At 41.1% G+C, this 21,349-nt stretch overlaps 1 protein-coding gene across 2 annotated transcripts in view; it reads left to right on the forward strand.

The window, feature by feature from the left end:
- The window catches only part of DCHS2 (dachsous cadherin-related 2), a 135,629-nt gene extending 121,701 nt beyond the window's left edge, over positions 1–13,928 (forward strand). For both annotated transcript variants that reach the window (XM_086891251.1, XM_086891252.1), the window contains exon 20: positions 13,757–13,928. In XM_086891251.1, the coding sequence (XP_086747377.1) occupies positions 13,757–13,761 (5 nt within the window). In that variant the 3' untranslated portion in view covers positions 13,762–13,928. The remainder of the gene's footprint in view (positions 1–13,756) is intronic.
- The last annotated feature ends 7,421 nt before the right edge of the window (positions 13,929–21,349 follow it).

Below are 21,349 nucleotides of genomic sequence, written 5' to 3' on the forward strand. Positions count from 1 at the left end.
TTGTAATCCGGTCTTTGTGGGATCAAAGGCAACCCATCAAAATGAAACTCTTGAGGATAAGCTCCTTGTTCTTCATCTTGCTACTTGCAGTCCTGCCCACTTACTGTAAAACCATTTACCACATGATCAAAGTCTTTCCATGGCAAGTGACAAAAATTAAAAACTCAAGTAGTGGGATTGAGAGCCTATAAAAGAAAAGGTAATTTAGGGTTTCTAACAGAAACAACTTTATTATGTTGCCAAAGAATTTTAAAGATTACTCCTTTCTTGGGTCTGACTTGGTTCTTGCTTGCCTATGGTGAGATGCTTCGGAGTATTACAGTTGGTCCTTCACTGGTTATTAGAGGTTGATTAACCAAACAGTAAAATATCTTTGATGTTTTGGAAAGAACATATACATTGCTTATCTTGTGTTAGATACCTTTCACACTTTAGTCTTGACTACTGCTAAAATTATTACTGAAAGAATTATGTGTTTTCAAAGAAATAGGAATTGTCATGGATTGTTTCTCTGGTTTTATGTAGCAGGTTTTATTCAGTTATGGCTGCAATTTTGCAAATGGATTGAAACTTGTAAAGCAGTGAAAACCTAAGATTTTACAGATTTGAAGACTTTTTTTTCTTCATATCTAACACTTCCCTCGTCATCCATGATGGTGTTTCCAATATTGAAAATGATTCTGCCATCATTTTTCTGCATAATTTTCTATGTGATTTTACCTTGCCAACCTTGTTTGTTCACTTGATTTTCTCTAAGGGCTCAGAACTTGGTGATGTGTGCTTTGATGAAGGACAAAATAGATGAATATATAAAACTGATAAGCTCTTGATGAAAAAAAAAAATAAGTACAAAAGGTGTAATCATATAAATAACTTCTAGAGCTCTGTATTTCAGTATTGCCTGGTGGATAATGGCATTTCCTAGAGATGCATAAATTCAAGGTAAAATCTGTCATGTATTATCCAAATGCTTTAAAGACTTTAACAATAGGTAAAAGACACAACAGTAATTTTCAGATTATTCAGAATGGTGTTATTTTCTTTATTCTTGCATTTATGAATTCTGTCAAGAGAGAAGAGTTGTCCAAGGAAATGATTCCCAGAAGAGGAATCTTATTTTAAAGCACTAAAAATTGATATGGAGGAAATTGCTTAATAAGAATTCATTTGAAGATTAATGCCAGAATTGAAACCTTTCTGACACTGTGGGAACCATTTATTCATGTAAACAAAGAGGTGCAGATGAGTGATGTGTAGGGATATCAAGATATTTCAGGAGAACTCTCAGAAAATGTCACTGGATGAAGCTGAGGCTGATTTTTGTTCCTTTGCTGGTTGTGGTCTTATGTGATTTCTTATATTGTTTCAAGGACAATGAAACTTTTAAAACAATCAAATGTGGCCACCATTAAAAGAAATATTCTCTCCAAAAGCAACGTGGGAGGTTCAAGTAGCCTAGCTTAGTCACTGGATGTTCAATTTTCTAAGCATTTGGCCTTGCCAAGGTTCTTGCCTATCCTGAATTATTTAGTCAGTGGAGTCCTTACTGAGGCACAGTAAGGTGCCTCTGGAGATGTGCCCTGAGCAGTCAGCTTTGAACTTTGTTGTCTCCCTAAAGAGTCATGCTCAGAAGATGGCTGTAATCACTGTCTCAGGGAATGCAGCAGGGATCTCCAATTGCCTCTGTTCACCCAGAATTCCTGCTATTCCCTGGCTGCAAGGGAGTAAAAGCATTCATCCAAGAACTAAGAGTTACGAGGTAAGACCTATCTTAAGGAGTTCTAACCACCAACATTTTTATCTCGGGGTCATCCCTGACTGCCCAGGGACCACTGATTTTTCTGAGGGAGGACTGTCCCTTCTCCAAAGCTGAGTCTACTGCAAGGATTTTCTTAAAACAGGCAAGAGTAAGAGGCAGATTATTCCAAACTCAGTAAAGCTCATAGAAAAGATAGTTGGTTTATTGATTCTTCCCTTTTACCTGTGCTACCCTATTCTTGCATTCTCAGCACAAGGCCCTCATACCTGGTGGAGTTCAGAAGAAATTCAAGGGCTGGGTTAGCTCAGATATCCATACCTGTAAAAGAGAATTATTTCTTCTACAGGGTGACTTCAGAGAATGGCAGACTCTTCAGCAGCACAGAGATCTTTTTGAAATCAGTTCATGTGTTCATTCACCCCTGCAGTATGCCCACCTGTAGACAACATCTTAGCCATGGGTACACAGCACACTGTTTGTGGAAAGCCACAACTTTGCTAAATTAAAGCAAACTACTTTCAAAGCATGCAAGAGCACTAATTTTCATTGATTACTCAGTCATGGCCAAGTTTCAAATTTCATCTGTTTTTACTGTAGTTCTTCTGGAAAAAATTTTGTTAGAATCACTCTCCCATAACTTAAAAATGGTTGCAGGGATTTTGCTTTGACAGTAAGGGGATAAGAAAACCTCTCTCTTAAGGCATGGAAAACTTAAGCCTGAACAATGAATGATTCAGAAGACTGTGGTTGTGAGAAAAATGGACTTTTAATTGGATTCATTTTGCTTATGTAACCATTTGGCCCCTACTAAGCGGCTATTCTAACAATAACTTTGCTTATCAATGATACATAGTCTGTTCTGAACTATAGCAACAAAAATGAGCTACATATATATGCCTGTGATTGTATGCAAAGTTTAAAATGTCCCGCAAAAATTTGTGGAAGAAAACCCTGCCTGGAGATCTTCATAGAAAGACATTGTTCTGGCTCAGGAAATCCCCCAGCCGCAAGAGGCTGGAACTTGGGAACGTATTGTGAAAAAACTAGATTTTCTGGGTTAGATGGAGCTTTGATCCAGTTCATGCAGACTTGGGTGAACAAAACAACAGTAGCGTGAAGAGAAGCTTCCTGTGAGAAGATTGAATGTTTACTGCTTTGTCCTAAGTTCCATGGAAAAAAAACCCAGGCTTCACCCTCCTGCTGTGGCTGCTGTCATTGCAAATATCCTGAGAGTTTTTAGCGCCCCTCTTTGGAGTTAGGCAGACATGCTGAGTCTGTTCTAGGTGAGCTCCTGCACATTTGGCTGGAGAAAGGTCTTGTCTTCTTGTGGCTTGGTGAAGATGAGGAGCTGGGAGTTGTTTATTGGGTTTGCAGCTGACTTCGCTTTTAAATGATTCAAGCTGTTAATGCAGCTGGGTCAGCCACAGTGGATGAAGCTAAGCAGAAAGGCTTAACACTGAAGTTCCTGTTAGGGAAATACTGGAGGTGACAGAAGAGGCAAGCAAGTGGTGCTCTCATTCTGGCTGGTCATGCAGTGCTTTCCACTGACATAGTCAAGTGGGTTAACCCACAGGTCTCAATAATTAGTTCATAAGAGTTTGTAAAGAGCTATGTGAGAAGGGGCTGGTTTTTACATGTGGCAGTCCCCCACGCCATGGGGAACTCGTAATTATTAAGTCAATGTTGACACTGAGACAACTGGAGTTATTACTGTGGGCTTGTCAGCCTGGCTGAACAAAATGTTGGAAAAGCTGAATTGTAACTCAAGAGGGAATTAAACTGCAATAAAATACCTAATGTCAGTTCACAAAAGTGAGACTTGAGGTAAGGGAAAAGATTATTTACCATATAATTCGGTAGAAAATTTGTGTTCTTGCATATATTGTATAATTTAAAATATAATTTTTGAAGTAAATTCGCAACCTCATCAAAACCTGTGCTGAAGTTGTGAATTTACTTGTTAATGATTTCTGTAGTGATAAGAGATGTCTGGTATTTTATTTGTTTTTTCTGGCTGTTTTAGTTTTGACATAAAAAGAGTGTAAAATCCCTATGATCTCTAATTAATGAAATTAACAGAAATTAACACAAATCTTGGATCTGTGCAGTTTCTTACCTTTTATCAATGGCCTGAAGAGTAAATTGTAGTTAAGAAAGAGATCAGTGAATGAAGAGCACCCAAGGGAACTGTTATTGCAAAAAGGTGTCAACCAGATACTTTTGGTTCTGGTATGGCCCTCTGTCCCAGTGCAATGTTGGCCACATTTCTCACAGTACTCTGAGGAGAGAGCTGGAAATCATGGTGGCTGATGGATTAACTCAGGCTGTTCAATTCTATAAGTAAATGTGAGCTGAGCCTTCAGCCTTGCATCTATGATCAAGGAGATCTTAGGTGGTGTGGAAACTTGCTATTCAAGAATATGTTGCATATTGGTTGGGTTTAGACTTGAGGCATGACAGAGATAACAGCATTGATAAGTGACACTCGTTTTCCTCTGCTGAGCTTGAGCTGCTGAGCACCAAATAAATCCAGATCCAGTCAAATGAGAAAGGCCTCTAAAACTGCTGACTGGGGCCTTTGCCTTCCAAGTAACTGCTGACTGTAAAACAGTGAAGCTTTAGTGGGAGGCAATAGCACAAGCACTTTTCACAGGGGAGAGGCTGCCTCTACTGGCATGAGAAGTAGAGCCAAGAGGGCTTTAAGAGGAGTAACTTCCTGTGTGGAATATTTAAAGAAATAAAAGCTCTAGACACAACAGGCAGTCTCACGTAGGTAAAAACACACCCAGCTTTAGGAAAACTGTGATTGTGCACCCAGGTTTGTAGCACAGTGCCCATGCAGTGATCATAAGCTCCCTGAGCAATTTGAGCATTGCAGCTTTTCCTATGGACTCTTTCCTTATGGACCAGAAAGGTTAGGAGGGAGCATTAGTGTTCTACAGCAGCAAGTCTCCCAAGGAAGGTGTTTCTAGATTTCAGTAAGCAGAACAAATGGTTATCCCTGGCTGCCTGCGTGGGAAAGGTGCTAAGACAATAAGCTTTTGGGTTTGGTAGATGACCCCCAGAACTGCAGGAAGTGGTGAAGAAGAATTATGTCTTTGTAAAATCATGACCACCACCAAAAATGGATTTAGTTGAAAGCTCAATAAAAGCTTTTTTTTTTTTTTTTTTAAGTCCTCAATAAAGCGGGAGGCAAAACAGTTCAAGTTAATGACAAATCAAAACATTTGAACTTCTGAATTGTTTGAAGGTCCAATTATTTTTGGCCAGAAAAATCAGTTGAATCACAAAGAATTTTGATTGATTTAAACAAACATTTTTTAGAGAACAGCATTTCTTCAAAAAAAGGTCACCCTTCTTTAGTCAACAGAGTACTATAAACAAGCCAAGTAAAATCATTAAACTGTTACGCAAAACTGCGTAAAGACCCCATCAGAGAATGATACTCCCTTTGGAGTATCTGCTCAGTCTGATTAAAATGTGAGCAAGAGCTCAGATATGATAATAAACTGAGGAGTTTAAGGCTAAGGGTCCCTCCCTTCCCTGCCCCACAAACATTATGAAGCTAAACAGTTTAATCCAAGTGGTCTAGTGTCCAAGATCTCAGAGCACATCTACTGATCTGCAAGATTTCTGCATTTTTGTTCTGGTTTTGTTTGTTGCCATGGAGTCTAGTAGAATATTTGGATGTGTGTCCATTGGACAGGATGTTTGTGATTGAAGCACGTGGCTGCTTGCCTTCTCCTTTTGGAAAGGAGGCTGGGCCTGAGCTCCTGCCCTTCAGCTGTCTCTTAACTCTGTATTCTGGTTTAGGGCTTAGGTCCCAGTCTTCCACCATGTTGATCAGTCAAGTTCCAGCTACATTAGAAGGTTGAATTCCGGTTTGTGTGTCACCAGCAGAGTTTTTCAGCATTGTGGACCAGCATGCCCAACTGCACTGTGTGATTTCTCAGTCACAAGAACCTTTGAGACCAGGTGAGCATAGAGTGATTCCCGTGAGGAAACACAGCAAAACCTCCCTCTGTCCTGCCTTCAGAACTGCCATTCACAAAACTTGTCTCCAAACCTCCTGACAACCACAGTTAAAACAGTATTTTTAAAAGCAACAGATTATTTCACAATAAAAATGTCATCTTTGGAAATAGGTTTCCTTTTGATTATATATACAGAGATAAAGAGTATGGCAGAGTCCCATATTTGACATTTCAAGCTGAAGATATTTAGATTAAGGAGGAAGAAGAGGAAAAGAAGTATTGCATCTCCAGTCTGCTGTTTCTTCAGATATGCCTTCACTTGGAGCACAGAGACATCTCCTAACTGTCACATCAATGTCTGTAAGAATTAGCAAAATTGAACTGTCAATTATTTAAAAGTGTAGATGCAGCAGCTGGTGAGCTATTTTCTGTCTGGCATTCCTCACGAAGAGAGGTGCCGGAAATTCACTGCCAAAACACTTCAGCTAAGTGATCTCAGATGAAAAAATGACAGCTTCTGCTAATGAACAGTCAGTGCTGTGAGCATAAACATTCATCATAGTCCCAGAGTGGAAGAACTGTGGTAGTATCTGGCTTCGCAAAAACTATTCTTTGCACCCATGTGCATATTTAGCCCAGTCATACTCTATGATGGTTCTGGAGCTGGAGTGTGCACCATGAGAAGAGAGAGCAAAGGGCAACTGCTGCCAAGGACACAGCTCAGCTGTCTTGGTGACCTCTTCTCAGATATTCATTGTTTTGCTCCACAGACAGCTGCAGGAAGGCTGTCCGCATCCACAGCTCCTAAGGAAGGCAGTGAAGATCATAGGAACCATGCCACGTTCTGCCCCAGCCACAAGCAACAGCAGATGTCTGGGAGGAGAGTACCAGAGCAGTGCTGTCCACTCAGGGCCTGGCATCTGCTGTGACACATGATAAGCTACAAGGTATTGGGGCAAAATTGCCTTCAAGAACCACTGCACTCCCCTGTTTCCCGTTAACTGTCCTAATCTCTTTGTTAATTCCTTTAAACTTACAATTTTCATATGATAAAGACAATGTGTTTCACCATATCATCATGCACTATGTGGGAAAAGGCCTTCCTTTATCTTCATGGCATTTAAAATGAGTTGTTTCGGGTGATGTGTGTGTTTGGGAATATTTCTCTGTGACCACAAATGAATTATTAAGACTGATACAAACATCAACTTGATTTAAAACCTAAAGCATTTGATCAGCAGATTATGCACTACAGGCACCACCAAATGCTTTAGAGTGTTCTATAGTAAAAACCTGTTAAAGAAAGAACAAAGCTGTGGCTCTGGAGCTAAACGTTTAGTGTCTTTAATTGCTGGAAACCCATGTTACCTGGCACAAATAACATCCTGACATTGCCAAAAGGAGCCTTTGCAATGCCTTCCCCTCACCACCAGATGACAAACACACAGATGTCTAGAAACTGAGTACAGACCTGGAAGAGGTTTGGTATCTGCAGAAGGATTTTCTGCAGCGTTTGAGAAAAACAACTAGAAATTGTACACATCGTCTGGATGTAAGAAACCTTGCAAAAATATCCAGGCTCTGAGAGAGTACAGGTCATGGTGGGCAGTCATGCCTTGGGGTTGAGATGCTTTAGAAAGTTGCTGAGGCTGATAGGACAGCTGGGACTACACTTCCCACCTGCCCCACTCAGATTTCCTTAGGATTCCTGATTGACATGGAGGGAAATATATTCAAAATCAGAACTCTGGGCCATATTCAAAATTGTAAAATCAATGAAAGACATTTCACTATTTCTTTAAAAGAATAGATGAAACCAATAAAGCTGATCACACATGCCAAGGATATGAACCCTGGCAAATGAAAGAGGTCATGTTGTTGGCCAACAAAATCCCTGCCCCCTCAGAGTGGGGAGAGGTGAATGAAGTTTCTCTCAGTTTTGGTTTACTGCAAAAACTGAGTTCTCATTTTAAACAAGTTTTGTCAATCCACTGCTATGGTCCCCTCTCATAGTCCCCCTGCCAGAGGGGAATATAGCTAAACAGAAATAGTCAGACATGACTCAGCAACTTGTCTTTTATCATTAAATATTATCCATTTCATACCTAGCCTTTGGGGTTTTATTGTGCTCTTACAATTCTTTCCTTGTCACTTTTCAGGCAGGAGACATGATTTTAGTCAGTCTGTCAAAAAGCCCAGTTTTGGATAGGTAATGTTAGCCTGTTCTGTGCTCAATCCACTGCACATGGAAAAATGTAATAATGTAATGTAAATAATACAAAGACTCCTGAAGGGAACTGCATGTCCATCCATCCATCCATGCACATCTAATCCCTACAGAAATGTCAGGATCTAACATAGAACTTGTACTGCAGGGTAGGTTTCTTTCTCAATATGCCTGTATGGAGTCACCAGGATGCATTGTCCTTCCATGTGTCTCACTGTTGTTGCTTTGGTAAAAATAACATATTTTTTGCAGTTTCATAAATAACATATTTTTTTTGCAGTTTCATAAGTGGTGAGGTTTAGCTCATCTTCTCTGTTATAGAAATACGTGGTACCAAGTATAGACTCTTTCCTCTCTTCTTATCCAGACCAAGAATATTCTTCAGTTTCAGAGATCTCAAACTTTCCTCAAATGTTTGTTTTCTCCATGCAGTTCAGTCCTCTAACTTGAATGTCCCATGTGTGACATCTACAGTCATCCTCTCTGAGGAACAGAGAAAACAGCATTTTTTAGAGAGGCTTGGCAGAGAGTTCCCTGGTCCTTAGCTGCAAACAGAACAGCCTGTGGCAAGTTTTTTTTCCCTGCAGCATTTGGGATTCTCAGCAAAATGACAGCCTGTGGATGTAGGCAAAAATCCACATCAAAACAAACACAGAACAGCTCCCTACAGATGCAGCAATGCACCTGAAAAGTGAGTTTTCTTTGTGGAAACTGGGCTCATACACCTGCCAATCTGGTAGGCACCATAAAATGCAGAGACTGGGAGTTAATAAATAATATTTTAGCATTTGTATAGGCTTTTTCCTCTACTATAAAAATTCTTTATAATCCTTGCTATGTTTCTGGCTTTATTTATTCACTGCCATCTGCTCTTTGTCTCCTTTCACTTTTTCTGGGTCTTGCTTACCATCCCCCTGCTTGTTTATGTTTTGGGGCATCCCCTTCTTGCTGCTTCTGTGCTCTTCCCAGTGGGCTTCTCTCCCCATGCTTTTCTGGGCAGTGGTGGAATTCTTTCCCATGCACTTTTTATATCTATGGGGGTATGTTAAGTTTTCAATGTAGATGTTTCTAGCTAATATGGCAGAAGGAGACTGTAGCCAATTTTCTTCACATCAATCACTTGCAAAATTGTGTTTTCAAAACAAATGTTAAACACAAAAAGATTTGTCTGAGCTGTCTGAGGTGATCCATTGTATCTTTTCTGTAGCTATCAATTAATAGCAAGGCAGTTGTTTGCTGTCTCACATCTGAGTTATAAAATTAATTTGCCATATTTACCACAGCTATCCCTACTAATGAAATTTTTGGAAAAGCCACTGGGAGGAAGTAAAGTAAGTTCTGAATTTTATTGAAAGTTAATCTAGCTTTTTTGGCAATGAGAACCTTTTATGCTCTAAGTTAAAACAGCATGTATGCAGCCTGTTTCTAATTCACATTGTCTGTGAAATTGAAGCAATGGATTCATCTTGACTTCCATGTATGTTGTCCCTAGTAAAAAATGCTCTCCATCAATTGCTAATTATTTGCTGAGGTTGTTTACTGCTAAGTTTGTGTATGATTGCAAATTAAACAAGCACTATTGTCTAACACATGACCACTACTCATATCTGGCAGGGCCTGTTTTTCTCACTGAAAAAGCACCTCAGATATAATATTTTTCTTGATATGAAAAAAGTGCTGTGTTACTATCTGCTGTTGGGTTGGAATAAGCAGAGGGTTTGGTATAAAACCAAGCAATTCTATGCCTAAACTTGTAACAAATCTTGTTCTATGCAAGAAATCGATTATTAATATGAGGTAAGAAAATAATGATCTCATATATGATTATATGTACAAATATTCCATCAGAATTTGATTGATTAATTATTGCTACATCAAAATTATAGTGGAATGATTCCTAGTTTATAGAAAAGGTTTTTAAAGGCAACTGTTATTTTAGGGGTTATATTTCTTGGATACCTATGTAAAATAACTTTAGAAAGGATTCATTTTCAGAAGGTAACTCTGTGACGCTTTCTGAAGACCTGACATTGTCAGAATCTCTCATGTAAACACCTTGGATGTGATTATTTTTAAAATTTTACCCACTTCAATTCAAAAAATAATTAAAAAAATATTTTGTAAGTCAATAGATTTATCAAAGGGAAAAAATATTTTGCTCACTATCACTTTTCCTTGCTGAAGGAAGATGCTTTATAAGCACCAAGCCACAAAAATACACAAATACCAGTAGGGTCTCTTCAAGGCTGGATTTTCAGAAGCTTCTGAGTCAGACAGGAGCTGCTCATGGTAGCACCCTTGCCCACACTTGGTGGGCATTTACTCTGCTGGCCACAGCTATTTCATGTGGCTGGAAACACCTCCTGAAGGGGAACTATAGCTGCTTTACATGGGCTGTTGCTGTGTGCTGTAGGAGAGCTCATTGGCTCTTTTCCTCACCATCAACTGCTACAACCCATCTCTCATGGTAATTGATTTCTCTTCTTCAGCTAAAGACCTTCATCTGGTCTCTCCTGTTCAGAGCCTGATCTTACAGGACACTGGGAAGCCACAGCCTACAGACATCTGTAACAGATAATGCAGTAAAAATGAAGGATGAGGCACTGCCACAGTTGAACACAGCCCTCCACCTGTCACACCATTCTCTCAGATTTCTTTGTATTGACTTTTCACTGCTGCTGCTCTTGGAAGCGTGAAGCCTTGCAGAGTTGGAGCCCAGCTGGTACGAGGGCAGCTGTCAAATTGTTCCTGGCTAAGGACACGAGAAGCTGCAGCCTCAGGCTTGAAAATTACACAGCACCATTGCAATGTCAGTGTTGCTGCTCACCATAAGCACTGGATATTCTTATTCCCAGTGGCCCACCAATGGGCTTCAGGATGGGGCAGTCATCAGCTGCATCAGGGGGTGCATGGTGCTCAGCCTTCCCTATGCCCTGCAGCTGTGAGCATGTGGAATCACGGCAGGCAGGCGTCCACCGCTGGGCAGATGAAAGCTGTGTAACCTGCAAACAGAATTTGACAGGCTGCTGGGGAAGTTGCAAGTTTTATCTTCCACGTGGCAGCACTCAGTGATCAAATAGCAGTGGGATTTATGTCCCAGGATGTGACTTGTCACTGTCCAAGAAGAAATGCTTCATGGGACAAACAGCAGTGTCAGCAGAGCATGTGTGTGGGGCTTACATTTCTGCATAACCCAAGAATGCCAGCACAAGGTAACAGCTGACATCTAATCACAACTTCTTTAGGCTTCATAGGTTTATCTTGATCTTATACCCTATGCAATTTAACACTTGGGCCTCCATCTGTAAATTTATCTTTGGTAAGACTATATAACCTAGCCACAGACACTGGAGAATGAGGTGACCCAGCTGAGTTACATGGAAATTGAGATTGCTAAGTAGCTCTGGAGGTCAGGCTCCAAGTTATATATAGTTCTTCAGAATTTTGCAATATCACATTTAGCATGGGTTTGAGGCTTCTTGAACTCTGTTGTTAAGGAAAAATATGATACATGTTTCACACCATAAGGAGAAGTCATATTTGACAGTGGAGTCAGCTTTGCAGAAGCATGTAGGTGCCTAAAGCTAGTGGTGGGTTCCTTGTGAAACTGATAAATGGATGGAGCAGTTGTCCTGGATTTCCACTGAGAGCCCTGGCACTGACAGGTTTTCCCAGGGGCTCCAACAGCAGCAAAGACACATCAACCTGCAGGTGGTTTGCCAGCACTTGGGCACAGTCCAGCACACTAAAACTGAATCACTGGTGAAGGCAAGAGGAAGGCGTTTCAATTCATCCTAAAGAGGACCTGACCTCCATAAATTTAAAATAGAAATTGCAGTTAGTTCCAGTCATTATCTTATTTCCTAGTGTGGTATGTTGGTGAAAAGATGGACATTGTGCATTACCATGTCAGTAATGGATATGAAATGTAACTCCAGAGAAAGCTCAAGAGGTATTTCTTGTCCTTCTGATGCATTCAGTCCTAAAAAAATTGATTGTTTACTACTTTTTACAAAATGTGTCTGCTTGCTATGTTTTTTTCAGACACAGAGCCAAATGTGGTTTAGTTCTTCATCTCCATTCCCCAGCTCTGGGTAAGTCTGTGGTTTTGGGTGAAGAGGAGAAAGGCTCCAGGCAGAGGAATGAGACAAAATGTTCTTGTGGTCATTCATGTGGCTTGTCATCACCTCCAGGGGAGGCAGGCACAGCTCTTGTGAAGGCTCTGACAGGACCGCCACCAGCTGGGATTACAGAAGATGCACAGAAGGAACAGTGCTGTGATGAAGAACCTGTTTCTCACGTGGAGAGAGCCCATCACAAACTGTAAAGCCAACCCTGCAGTGATGGAAGGCTCTGGAGGGTTCTGAGTGCACATGAACATCAGGTCACTGGTGCTTTAACATGACATTTTCTGCAACCACACAGCACAGATGCACAGAGGTACCTGTTTCTATAAGGACAAGTAGGAGAATTGTTTTTGCTTGGAGCAGTGCACAGGCAGTGAAAAGGGCAAGCACTTCCATCGTGGGCAGTGGGGAGAGCTGCCCCTGCTCCAGGGATACCTGCCTGCTCTGGGGCACGTGTCCTGCAGCCAAGGGACGCTTTGCCCTCTGGAATATGCGCTCCACACATGATGCTTTTCCTGACGCAGACAGCAAATTATCCACACTTAAGCTCCACGGGGGAACTTTCCCAAGAGGAAGGAACACCAGAGGGAAAAAATGAAAATTATATCCTTCCACTTCCAAAGAAAACAGCTCTCCTCCCAGTCCCCTAATTAAAATGCAAAGGTTTAATAGACAAGCCGGCAGAAGGCTTAATCACTGTGACTCAGCTCAGGGAAAGACATCCAGCGTTCAGCTGAACAGCAGCAGATTGTTGGCTTACTTTGAGGAGAGACTACCGTTCATCATTCCCTGGAAAGTGCTGGATGCTTTGATTGCAGGGGATGTTAGCAATGGCCTGTCATCTCGCATTTGTAAGGGAGTCAAATGCTGGTGAAAGAAAGAGGTGAGGACAGTCAGGAGAGCAAGCCTGGAGTCATGGGTTCACAGAACTGTGGTGGAGGTGTGGGCTCATGCACCACCCAGATGCTCTTCCCTTTCATACTGCAACAGCAGCTAAACCCAAAACTTTTCCAGCAGGCACTTCCTGGTCTGATCTTGAGTATCTCCCTCCTCCACAGACAAGTTGGATGACATTTAGGTATGTCATAAAAAATCTTTGTCTTGGTGCTTAGCCTGAGCATCCCCAGGTCTGTGCCATTGATCCAGTCCCACATGGGCACCAAGAGCCTCAATTCTCCTTTCAGTCTTACCCTTCTCCCAGCTGGAACTGTGTCTTCTACTCGCTTTTACTGAGGTCCAGTTTTGTGTCACTCAGCTTAGGCATTGTATATTTTCAAGTGAGCTGTATTTTTAAGCTGGGTACCTGATAGCATGCATTATGTTTATGTATTTGTGGTTTTAGAAATATATGTGAACTTAACACAAATATTCATTTGTGGATGATCTGTATGGTATAATATGAAGTTCATGACGTGTTATGGAAAAGAAATTAAGATAACAGGATAATTTTTCCTGTGAATTCATATAAAACTCCATAAATGCTTCTGATCAGGAAAAGAAACAAAAAAGGAAACAAAAACCCGCACCTTTTCTCAACATTTATTAAGCAAATTTTTAAAAAAAAAATAGCTTTTCACTTGGAAGGGAAGAGAGAAGGGAAATATTCTGCAAACAAATGCAATTTGAAATTGGGATCAGAGGCTGAAACCATTTCGCTTTTGTCTCTCAGGTTGACTGTTGAATTGAGGAGATTAATTGCATGGCTTCCACTGTCCCTCCACACAGGAGTTCAGGAATCCTGGTACCCTGGTTTTGTGACCACAGGAGCCTGTGAATCATGAAAGAACATTTAAGCACAGGATTCTGACTACAAATAAAAATACATCTTTGTGGAAGTTTAATGTGAAGATAATTCACAGGCATGTTTATTGGTAGGAAACCATTGCACAAAATGTATGGGCAAGGTAAAACATTGGTTAAAATACCACCCAGGTAAATCAGTTTCCCAGGCAATATATGGAAAGTGCTGCCATTTAACTGCTCTGAGGCAGCCAGAAAAAATTCTAGATCTGCCTGCCAAATAGCTAGATGTTGCTGATGGAAAAAATTAGCCTCAGTACATTGGCATCTGGAGGCTGTGACTGCCATCCAAAAAGAAAAGGGACTGGTGCTGTGGAATTGGGTAATTGCACTCCAGAAGCCTACCACAAGTCTGCTGTGGCTTTTTCCTTAAAAAAAAAAATAATTAAAAAGAATTAAAAAATTAAAAATGTTCTTAATTAAAAATTAAGGGTTTGAAAGTTTAGAAAGATGTTGGGGGAAAATATATAGTTAACTGGATAAAAAGAATCTCAGTTTCTGTGTGTGAGTACAAAACAGACATATATGTGTTTCTGTGCATGTGCTGGTTTGTGTTTCAGAGTACTTGTTTCTGTGTCAACTCTGTCCATTTCACAAGGAATTACACACTCCATTTACTTGAGATTCCAATGTATATTACTTGGGAAAAGAAAAGAAACCAAAACAGTTTCTGAGTAGAGCCTATGTTTTAACAATTGTATTCCTTCCTCTCTTCCCTGCCCACTCCCTGCTATAAATAATTTTATTTTTTGGGGGGGTGGGGGTGTGGGGGGAGGCTGTCAGTTGCCAGCAGTCACCCTCTGTTGTGATTCTGAGTGTGGGAGTGTAGCTGAAGTAACCACAGTGGAGCAGCAAGTAGAGATAAATTATCCCTTCTTAATCTGAAAGCATTCTTATTCATAGGAGAATTCTTTAGTTACCTGAATTGTCACAGTTGGCTTTACTGCTGAGGTCCCAGAGATGACAATGAAATCACTCTGCTTAGATTTCTGGGCACTTTCTTTTGAAGACTTTGCAGGTGTTTAGCAGTCCTTCTCTGCAAATGAGCAATGACACATACTTCTCACATTTGAAACTGTGGAAAAATCCATTTTCCCGTTCAATTAAAAAGTCATTGTAGCTCTTGTACAAGACTGACTGAAAGATGGTGTGAGTTTAGAACCTCAGGCCTAGAGAGCATCTGTTTCTCAGACAGGTGTATGCTCAGTGCCAAGTTACCTGTTTGTAAGAATTCAAGGATTTATCACTAATAGGAAGCTGCACAGCCCATGGATGTAAGTTTGTAATTCAAACTTTTCTGGATGTCTTTTCATCCTACAGTTTATTTTTGTGTGTGTCTGTGACAGTTAATTAACCTCACTTTCTATGAACAGAGTGACAAATAGGTAGTGGTTCCCATGCCACGATGGAATACCCACGGAATAGTATAGGTACTGTCTTGTTCTGCCTGTCACAGCCTTTCTATACTACAGGCAAATGTGAAGAAAAAGGGGAGGAGAAATTAATTAGAGGTGAACCAATTTTGGGGTGAAAATATCTGATGTCAAGAGAGGAGTTCAGAGGTATTTTGTTGGAATACACATGCTTTTTGTTTGGGATGGTAGACATACTTAAGTCAGTGCTAATTTGTAGAAGCAGTTCTTGCATGGATTATTGATGGCAGATAAGAAACATTAGTGAATAAATATTTGAAATTTTTTTTAGCCATATTTGAAAGCTATTTTTCTTGAAAATTAAATGAAGCAAAAACAGAATGCATCCACTAAGAAAAAGGGCAAGACAAATGTTAGTACAGGAAAAAAACACATTGACTGAAGCACAGCCCTAGGCAGTGAAGCACTTAAGCAGGTACTTAAGGTAGGGCACATATCTATCTGCTTTTCTGAATCATTGCCATGATTACAGGGCGTTCCATTTGCTCTTTGTAGTGTCCTCAGTTCCAGAGATCTTTTTGCTTTCACAAAGAAATCGCTGTCATTAATCATAAGGCATTAACATTCCCACCACTGGGATTATGAATTACATTTCTGTAATAAATGTGAATGCCATTTCCCTCATCTCCTGTTCTTTCAAGAGCCCTAAAAGTTTTATTTCAACTTGCAGACTTGCACTGAGGGCTTTGGCTAGGACTTCATGCTTCTGGCTCGCTTGAGCTAATTTGGCAAGTAATTTTAAAACAACTTCTATTGTACATAGAGCTGCAGGGTTTGAAATATTGCTCAGTCAGCTCTTACTTCATGAACGGTTTGTTTGATTAGGTGCCCAGGTGAAACACAATCAGGGGACCTGGTGAGCTGTAAGCCTTCCACAGGGAGGAGGAAATGAAGTGGATTTGCTTGCTCCTTGGCAGAGCGTTCCAGCTGTTCGGCTGTTGTGTAAAGGTGTGTCGCCTCCCCCTGCCCACCTCTCAATAGCATTGCTCATATTGTACTTTGTGAAAAGTCCTGTTCTGAAATCTCCTATGGGGCGTGTCCTTGGGCATCCAGTGGGGTGACCATCATACTGGGGTCTTGTCTGTGGGCCTTGACTTGGCTTAAGCTTGACGAGCTGCCAAGGCTTGGGCAGCACCCCGTGTGGGCAGGAGGACCATACTCAGCCCTTATCAAGGGGTCATCCAGGTCCTGGTGCTCCCAGAAGGGTCAGCTGCCTGCTGAGCACGGGCTGGCAGGATTCATATTTTGGATTTCAACTTCTAAATTTGATCTGAGCACGATTTTATGGCTCTCAGGACTTTTTGTGGACTTTCACTTCTTAGAGGTTCCTAAACGCTGCTTTGGCCATGGTGGATTTTACAGCACCCATGTGGTAATAAAGCTGATGTGGTCCAAAGGGCCCTGGTGTGATCTGGCTGTTCAGGGTCTCAGCTTCTCTCACTGGCCATGGTGGGCCCCTGTGAGAGACACAAACCCATAGGCTTCAAGTAGGTTTTGGGATGTGAAAAGTGAGGGTGCAGGCAGTGCCCCCCATTGCTCTGGGGAGCCTGGCTCTCCAGGTCTGCAAGGAGGAGGAGGAACAGGAATCCCCAAACTACTGTCAGAAATCTCAGCAATAAAGAATTTACCTTCAGCAAGGAATTAATAGAAAGTATAAGCGTGAGCTGTGGAGAGGAAGAAAAGTAAAGGAAACCAAAAAACCCCAGAGCATTTGTTTCCAAATTCTTCCTGAAGCAAGACCTACTGTATCCGAGGACAGAACAAGAAAATAGATTGAGTTTATATAAAGCTGCTTGTGGAAACCTCCCTGGTAACAAAATGAGCTAATAAAAACCAAATATCAATGAGAATCCAAATATTCATCTTTAAAATCACTGAGTAGTAAATTACACATCACAGACCTCTTCAGTCTTTTGGCAAATGCTACAGAAATGGAAACTCTTAAACACAAATAAAAAATGTGTTTGTTTAATTCTGCAGTAAGAGCTAGTCTCTGGACAAGCTGCATTTTCTGAATAGGGCCTTTTTTGTCACCTGAGTGGAAGAATGCCTTATTCAACACAACCTGCAAAACATTTAATCAGTCCTGATGGTAAATTTAAAGTGGCAAATTCCTTTCTACCTTGCCTCAAAGTATAGAGCTGGGTGCATTTCCTAAGAGAACTTGAAATAATTTTTCAGATATTCTTTACCATATTCTGCAAACTTAAAATTAATCCAAATGAACCATGTGGCATTGATGATAACCCTCTGTTGGGGCTTTTATGTGTTCTCAGCCAGGGGTTGGACCATGTCATGGTGTCATGAGAGACTGCTCAGCCATGGAAAGGCCGAGCTCCTGCTGCCAGCTCCTAAAGCCTGAGCAGGAGAAAGAGGAGGGTCCTGCTGTCCCAGCAGGAGGAGGGGAAAGCACAAGGCTTTTGGAGAGGACCTCGAGCCCATCTTTTGCCTGTGAGCCAAAGCCATGCCAGTTTATGTCTAACCATTCAGGCTTTGCTAGAAAACCTCACTCTGAAGAATGTTGTCCTTTAGAGTAAGGGACATTTCAAAATAGCCAATGCTTAATTTCCCATTTTTCCTGTATCACAAGGCAGCAGCAAACCCAAGAGAATGCAGCTGTTGGAGCAGTTTCTGCTCAGTGTGGGAGGCTGCAGAATCAGGCCCTTAATAAGCATTGCTCTTCTTGTGGTATGCCACCTTTATCTCTTTCATGCATGGTACTCCACCTCACAGGTACTCTGGTTTTCTCAGTGCTTCATGTGTTGGTGATGGAAAAGCCTCCACTGTCTAAACTAGGCATGCACAAAATACCAGTGCCTTTCTGAGCAGCTATTCTTAAGATATCAGAAGGACCTTTACATAACTCATTATTTTTATTGAATGGGAATAAAGCAGTATAGTGTCTGATATTTTATGAAGTCACAGTCACTCGACATAAGAATTAGCAAAATGGGGTTGCAAAGCCCTCAGAAGCTATTTTAGTTGTTCTTTGCACCAAACTGGCATAAGGTGACTGGCATAAAAAGTTTTATTGATGATTATTTGGCTCTTCCACACTTTCCTCTTTGGTGAGCTGTGGTGAAACCATGTGAAAAGCCCATTTTTGGTAGCATTTAATTGTGGATGTCTGCACAAGACATTTTAAACCTTCAGTGATAAATTATAAACCCTCTCTTTTAAACATGCCATTACAGTTTCCCATTATGTTGTTGCAGTGGACTGAACATAGCAGCAAACCAAATCCTAAATCCATAAAGGCAGTAAATTAAATGTGGCTCCAGTGGTTTTGGAGCTTGACCAACAAGTTATCTTTATTAATGCATTCAGGGAAAAGGTCTTATTTTATTACATTATTTTCTTAATGATAAAGGCAGTAATGGAATCTCAGCAGAACACACCAAAGGAATCTTAGTTTGCTGGCAGTTGGGTCAAATTTTTGTCTGTGTGTGCTTGGTACAGGGTTAAGACTTGGCAGTGTCCAACTCACTGACTTCTGTCTTGAAAAGCACAGTCTTTTGCTGCTTCTCTGTAGTTGCTAGTTGACATTTTCTTGGCTTTAAATGAAATTTTGACACATAAATCCCACATGTCAAATGATATTGTAAAACAAGCATCCAAGTGTCAGCACATAGCCCAATAGTCTAGGGAGTAGAGAATAGAATAAGGAACACCTTTATGCAGTCTTTCATCTGCATCCAGCCATCTGCAAGTAATTTGAAACCAGTTTCAAATGAAGCTAGGTTGTTTGGTCTGTTAAGGCACACAAAGCCAAAGCAGAAGTTTGGAGTCTTCATGGCTTTTATTGACTTGCTAATAAGTAGATAAAGCCTTTATTTTCCAAAGCCATACTTTTCTCAGATAGCCCATTCCAAAGAAGCCTAATTGAAATTACAGAAGTCTCTTGCAGACTGCCACAAATTCCATTTTTAAATAGCCTGCTTATATTGAAAGACTTCATGATGAGTCTTTCACTTGCAAAGCAGGACTGGTGGGTTCCCCACTGATGAACTGTTTTGTTGGACTTGGGGAGACATTAATGGTACCAGGTTCCTACAAAACCACACCAACAAAGGAGTGTGGATTTACATGATGATGGGCTGGCCCCAAGATTCACCACTAAAATACTACAGCAAGCCTCATTTATCTGCCAGCTGCAGTGTGTACTTTGCCATACATATTTCTTTTCTGTGTAGTACCATAGGGAAAACAGAATTCAGGTAAGCCATGATTTAACAGGGTTTTTTCTTAAGGGGCTTCAGCTGTGGCAAACTGGTATTTAGTAGAAATAAACTGCACATTCAAATGGTATATTGGATATGAAGACAGTTATGAATTTCAGATGACACAAAAAGACCTTGAAAACAATTATCCATGTTCCCAAGACAAAGTGGGTTTAGCTGGTTTTCAGCATTTCAGCTCTGCCTGGTGTTTCTGCACTTGGAAATGTGTCAGAACTGAATAGCTAGGGTGAGGAGGTAGCTAGGCCCTCCACACGTAGCTTTAAAGTTGTTTGTACTTCAGCACGTGCCTGAGATGCCTTCAATTTGTGCTGATTGTTTTCAAGGGGAAAAAAAATCAGCTCAAAGCCTACATATATGGTGGAACAAAACAAGATTCTGATTTTGAGAGGCAAGCTCTGCTGGTACCAGGCTGAAGTGGAAAGAAACTCTTTTGTGAGCTACTCAAAACACTAAGGCTTGTAGAGATCTCAGTCCTATTTGTTCTGATTTTCGATTGTTTATGGTGCTGTCTTGGAGTCACTTGTGGTTCAGTGTGTGTGTGTGTGATCAAGTGGGGAATCAGGTGTTGCAGTCAGAGGCGGTTCCTGCAGTCCTTGGCTCTGCACTGATGACAGCAGCTGTGCCTCCCTTTGGTTTGAAAGGGTAACACCAGCACCACCCCTGCCTGGGAGCTCTGGGGGAGTGCAGTCCTGGGGTGTCCTACAGCTTGGCAACTCATCCCAGAAACACAGGCAATGGCAGTAGGCACCATCCACTCATCACTGCAGCATTTCTGCCTACTCTCAGCACCTCATGCAGGGCCACCAGGTGCTTTGGGGGAAGTGGACACAGCCTCAGTGCATAATGCTCCTTTCACAGTGAAACATGCAGTGTCCCTCCTCAGCACCTGCAAAAGCTGTTGAAGGAAGCTGACAAGCACAGTGGGGCCGGAGGGTTGGAGTGTTGAGTGCATTGACAAAAGCTAGCTCTCTGCCCTCTGTTTCAGAGAATTTCACTTCTCCAGAAATATCTGTGACATGAAACTGCAGCAAATATGGGAGGAACTCCTAAAAAGATCATCTTCTTTTGATCTCAGGCTCTTTTTCATTGTTTTTTCATCAACCTGTTTGCTGCAATGCCAGAGAGAGTCCTTATAGGAGCAGTTAGAGCAAGAGGTGTGCTTTTGGGAGATGCACACTGGTAAACGTGGGTGCACCAAGACAATGTAGAGACAGAAATCTCTCTCCCTTATGCCCAGGAACTGTTTGAGACAACAAGCAGGGACTGTTACAACAGTATGTTCCCTGACACTGCTTGATTTACTTCTGGGTGGGAGCCTGGTCTGTTATCCCTGCAGAAATTTGGCTATTGTTGTTGGATGATATTCTAGTCATTGTTTCTTATCAGGTGCCTGGCTTTCTCAGGATCTGTTCTGCTATCTGGTTTGAAAAACTTCAAAAGGTATTTAGCTGACTCAAAATTGATAGTGTCTTTGCTTTCCCCATGCCTTGTACAGCCAATGCCTTGCTTTGTTAACATGTGTTCCAGTACACTACATGATTTTCCTCTCTATGCAACTGTGCAGCATAGAAATACAATATAACAGACATTCATATGAGAAGTTCATCATTCATGAAGAAGTTTTAAACTAGTTACTTTCCTTAGCATCTAATAGCTCAGTACAAAAGAATTGTCCAGAGGTGTGCTCATTTTGTAACTTTAAAATCCATGCAGCTTCTGTTAGGGAATATTTTTATTCACACATTTATTTCAAGGTCTTGCAGTGTTCTGTTTTCATGAATTATGAAT

Source organism: Cyanistes caeruleus, chromosome 5 (genome assembly GCF_971803275.1).
Source record: "Cyanistes caeruleus chromosome 5, bCyaCae1.hap1.1, whole genome shotgun sequence".
Classification (NCBI taxonomy): Eukaryota; Metazoa; Chordata; class Aves; order Passeriformes; family Paridae; genus Cyanistes; species Cyanistes caeruleus.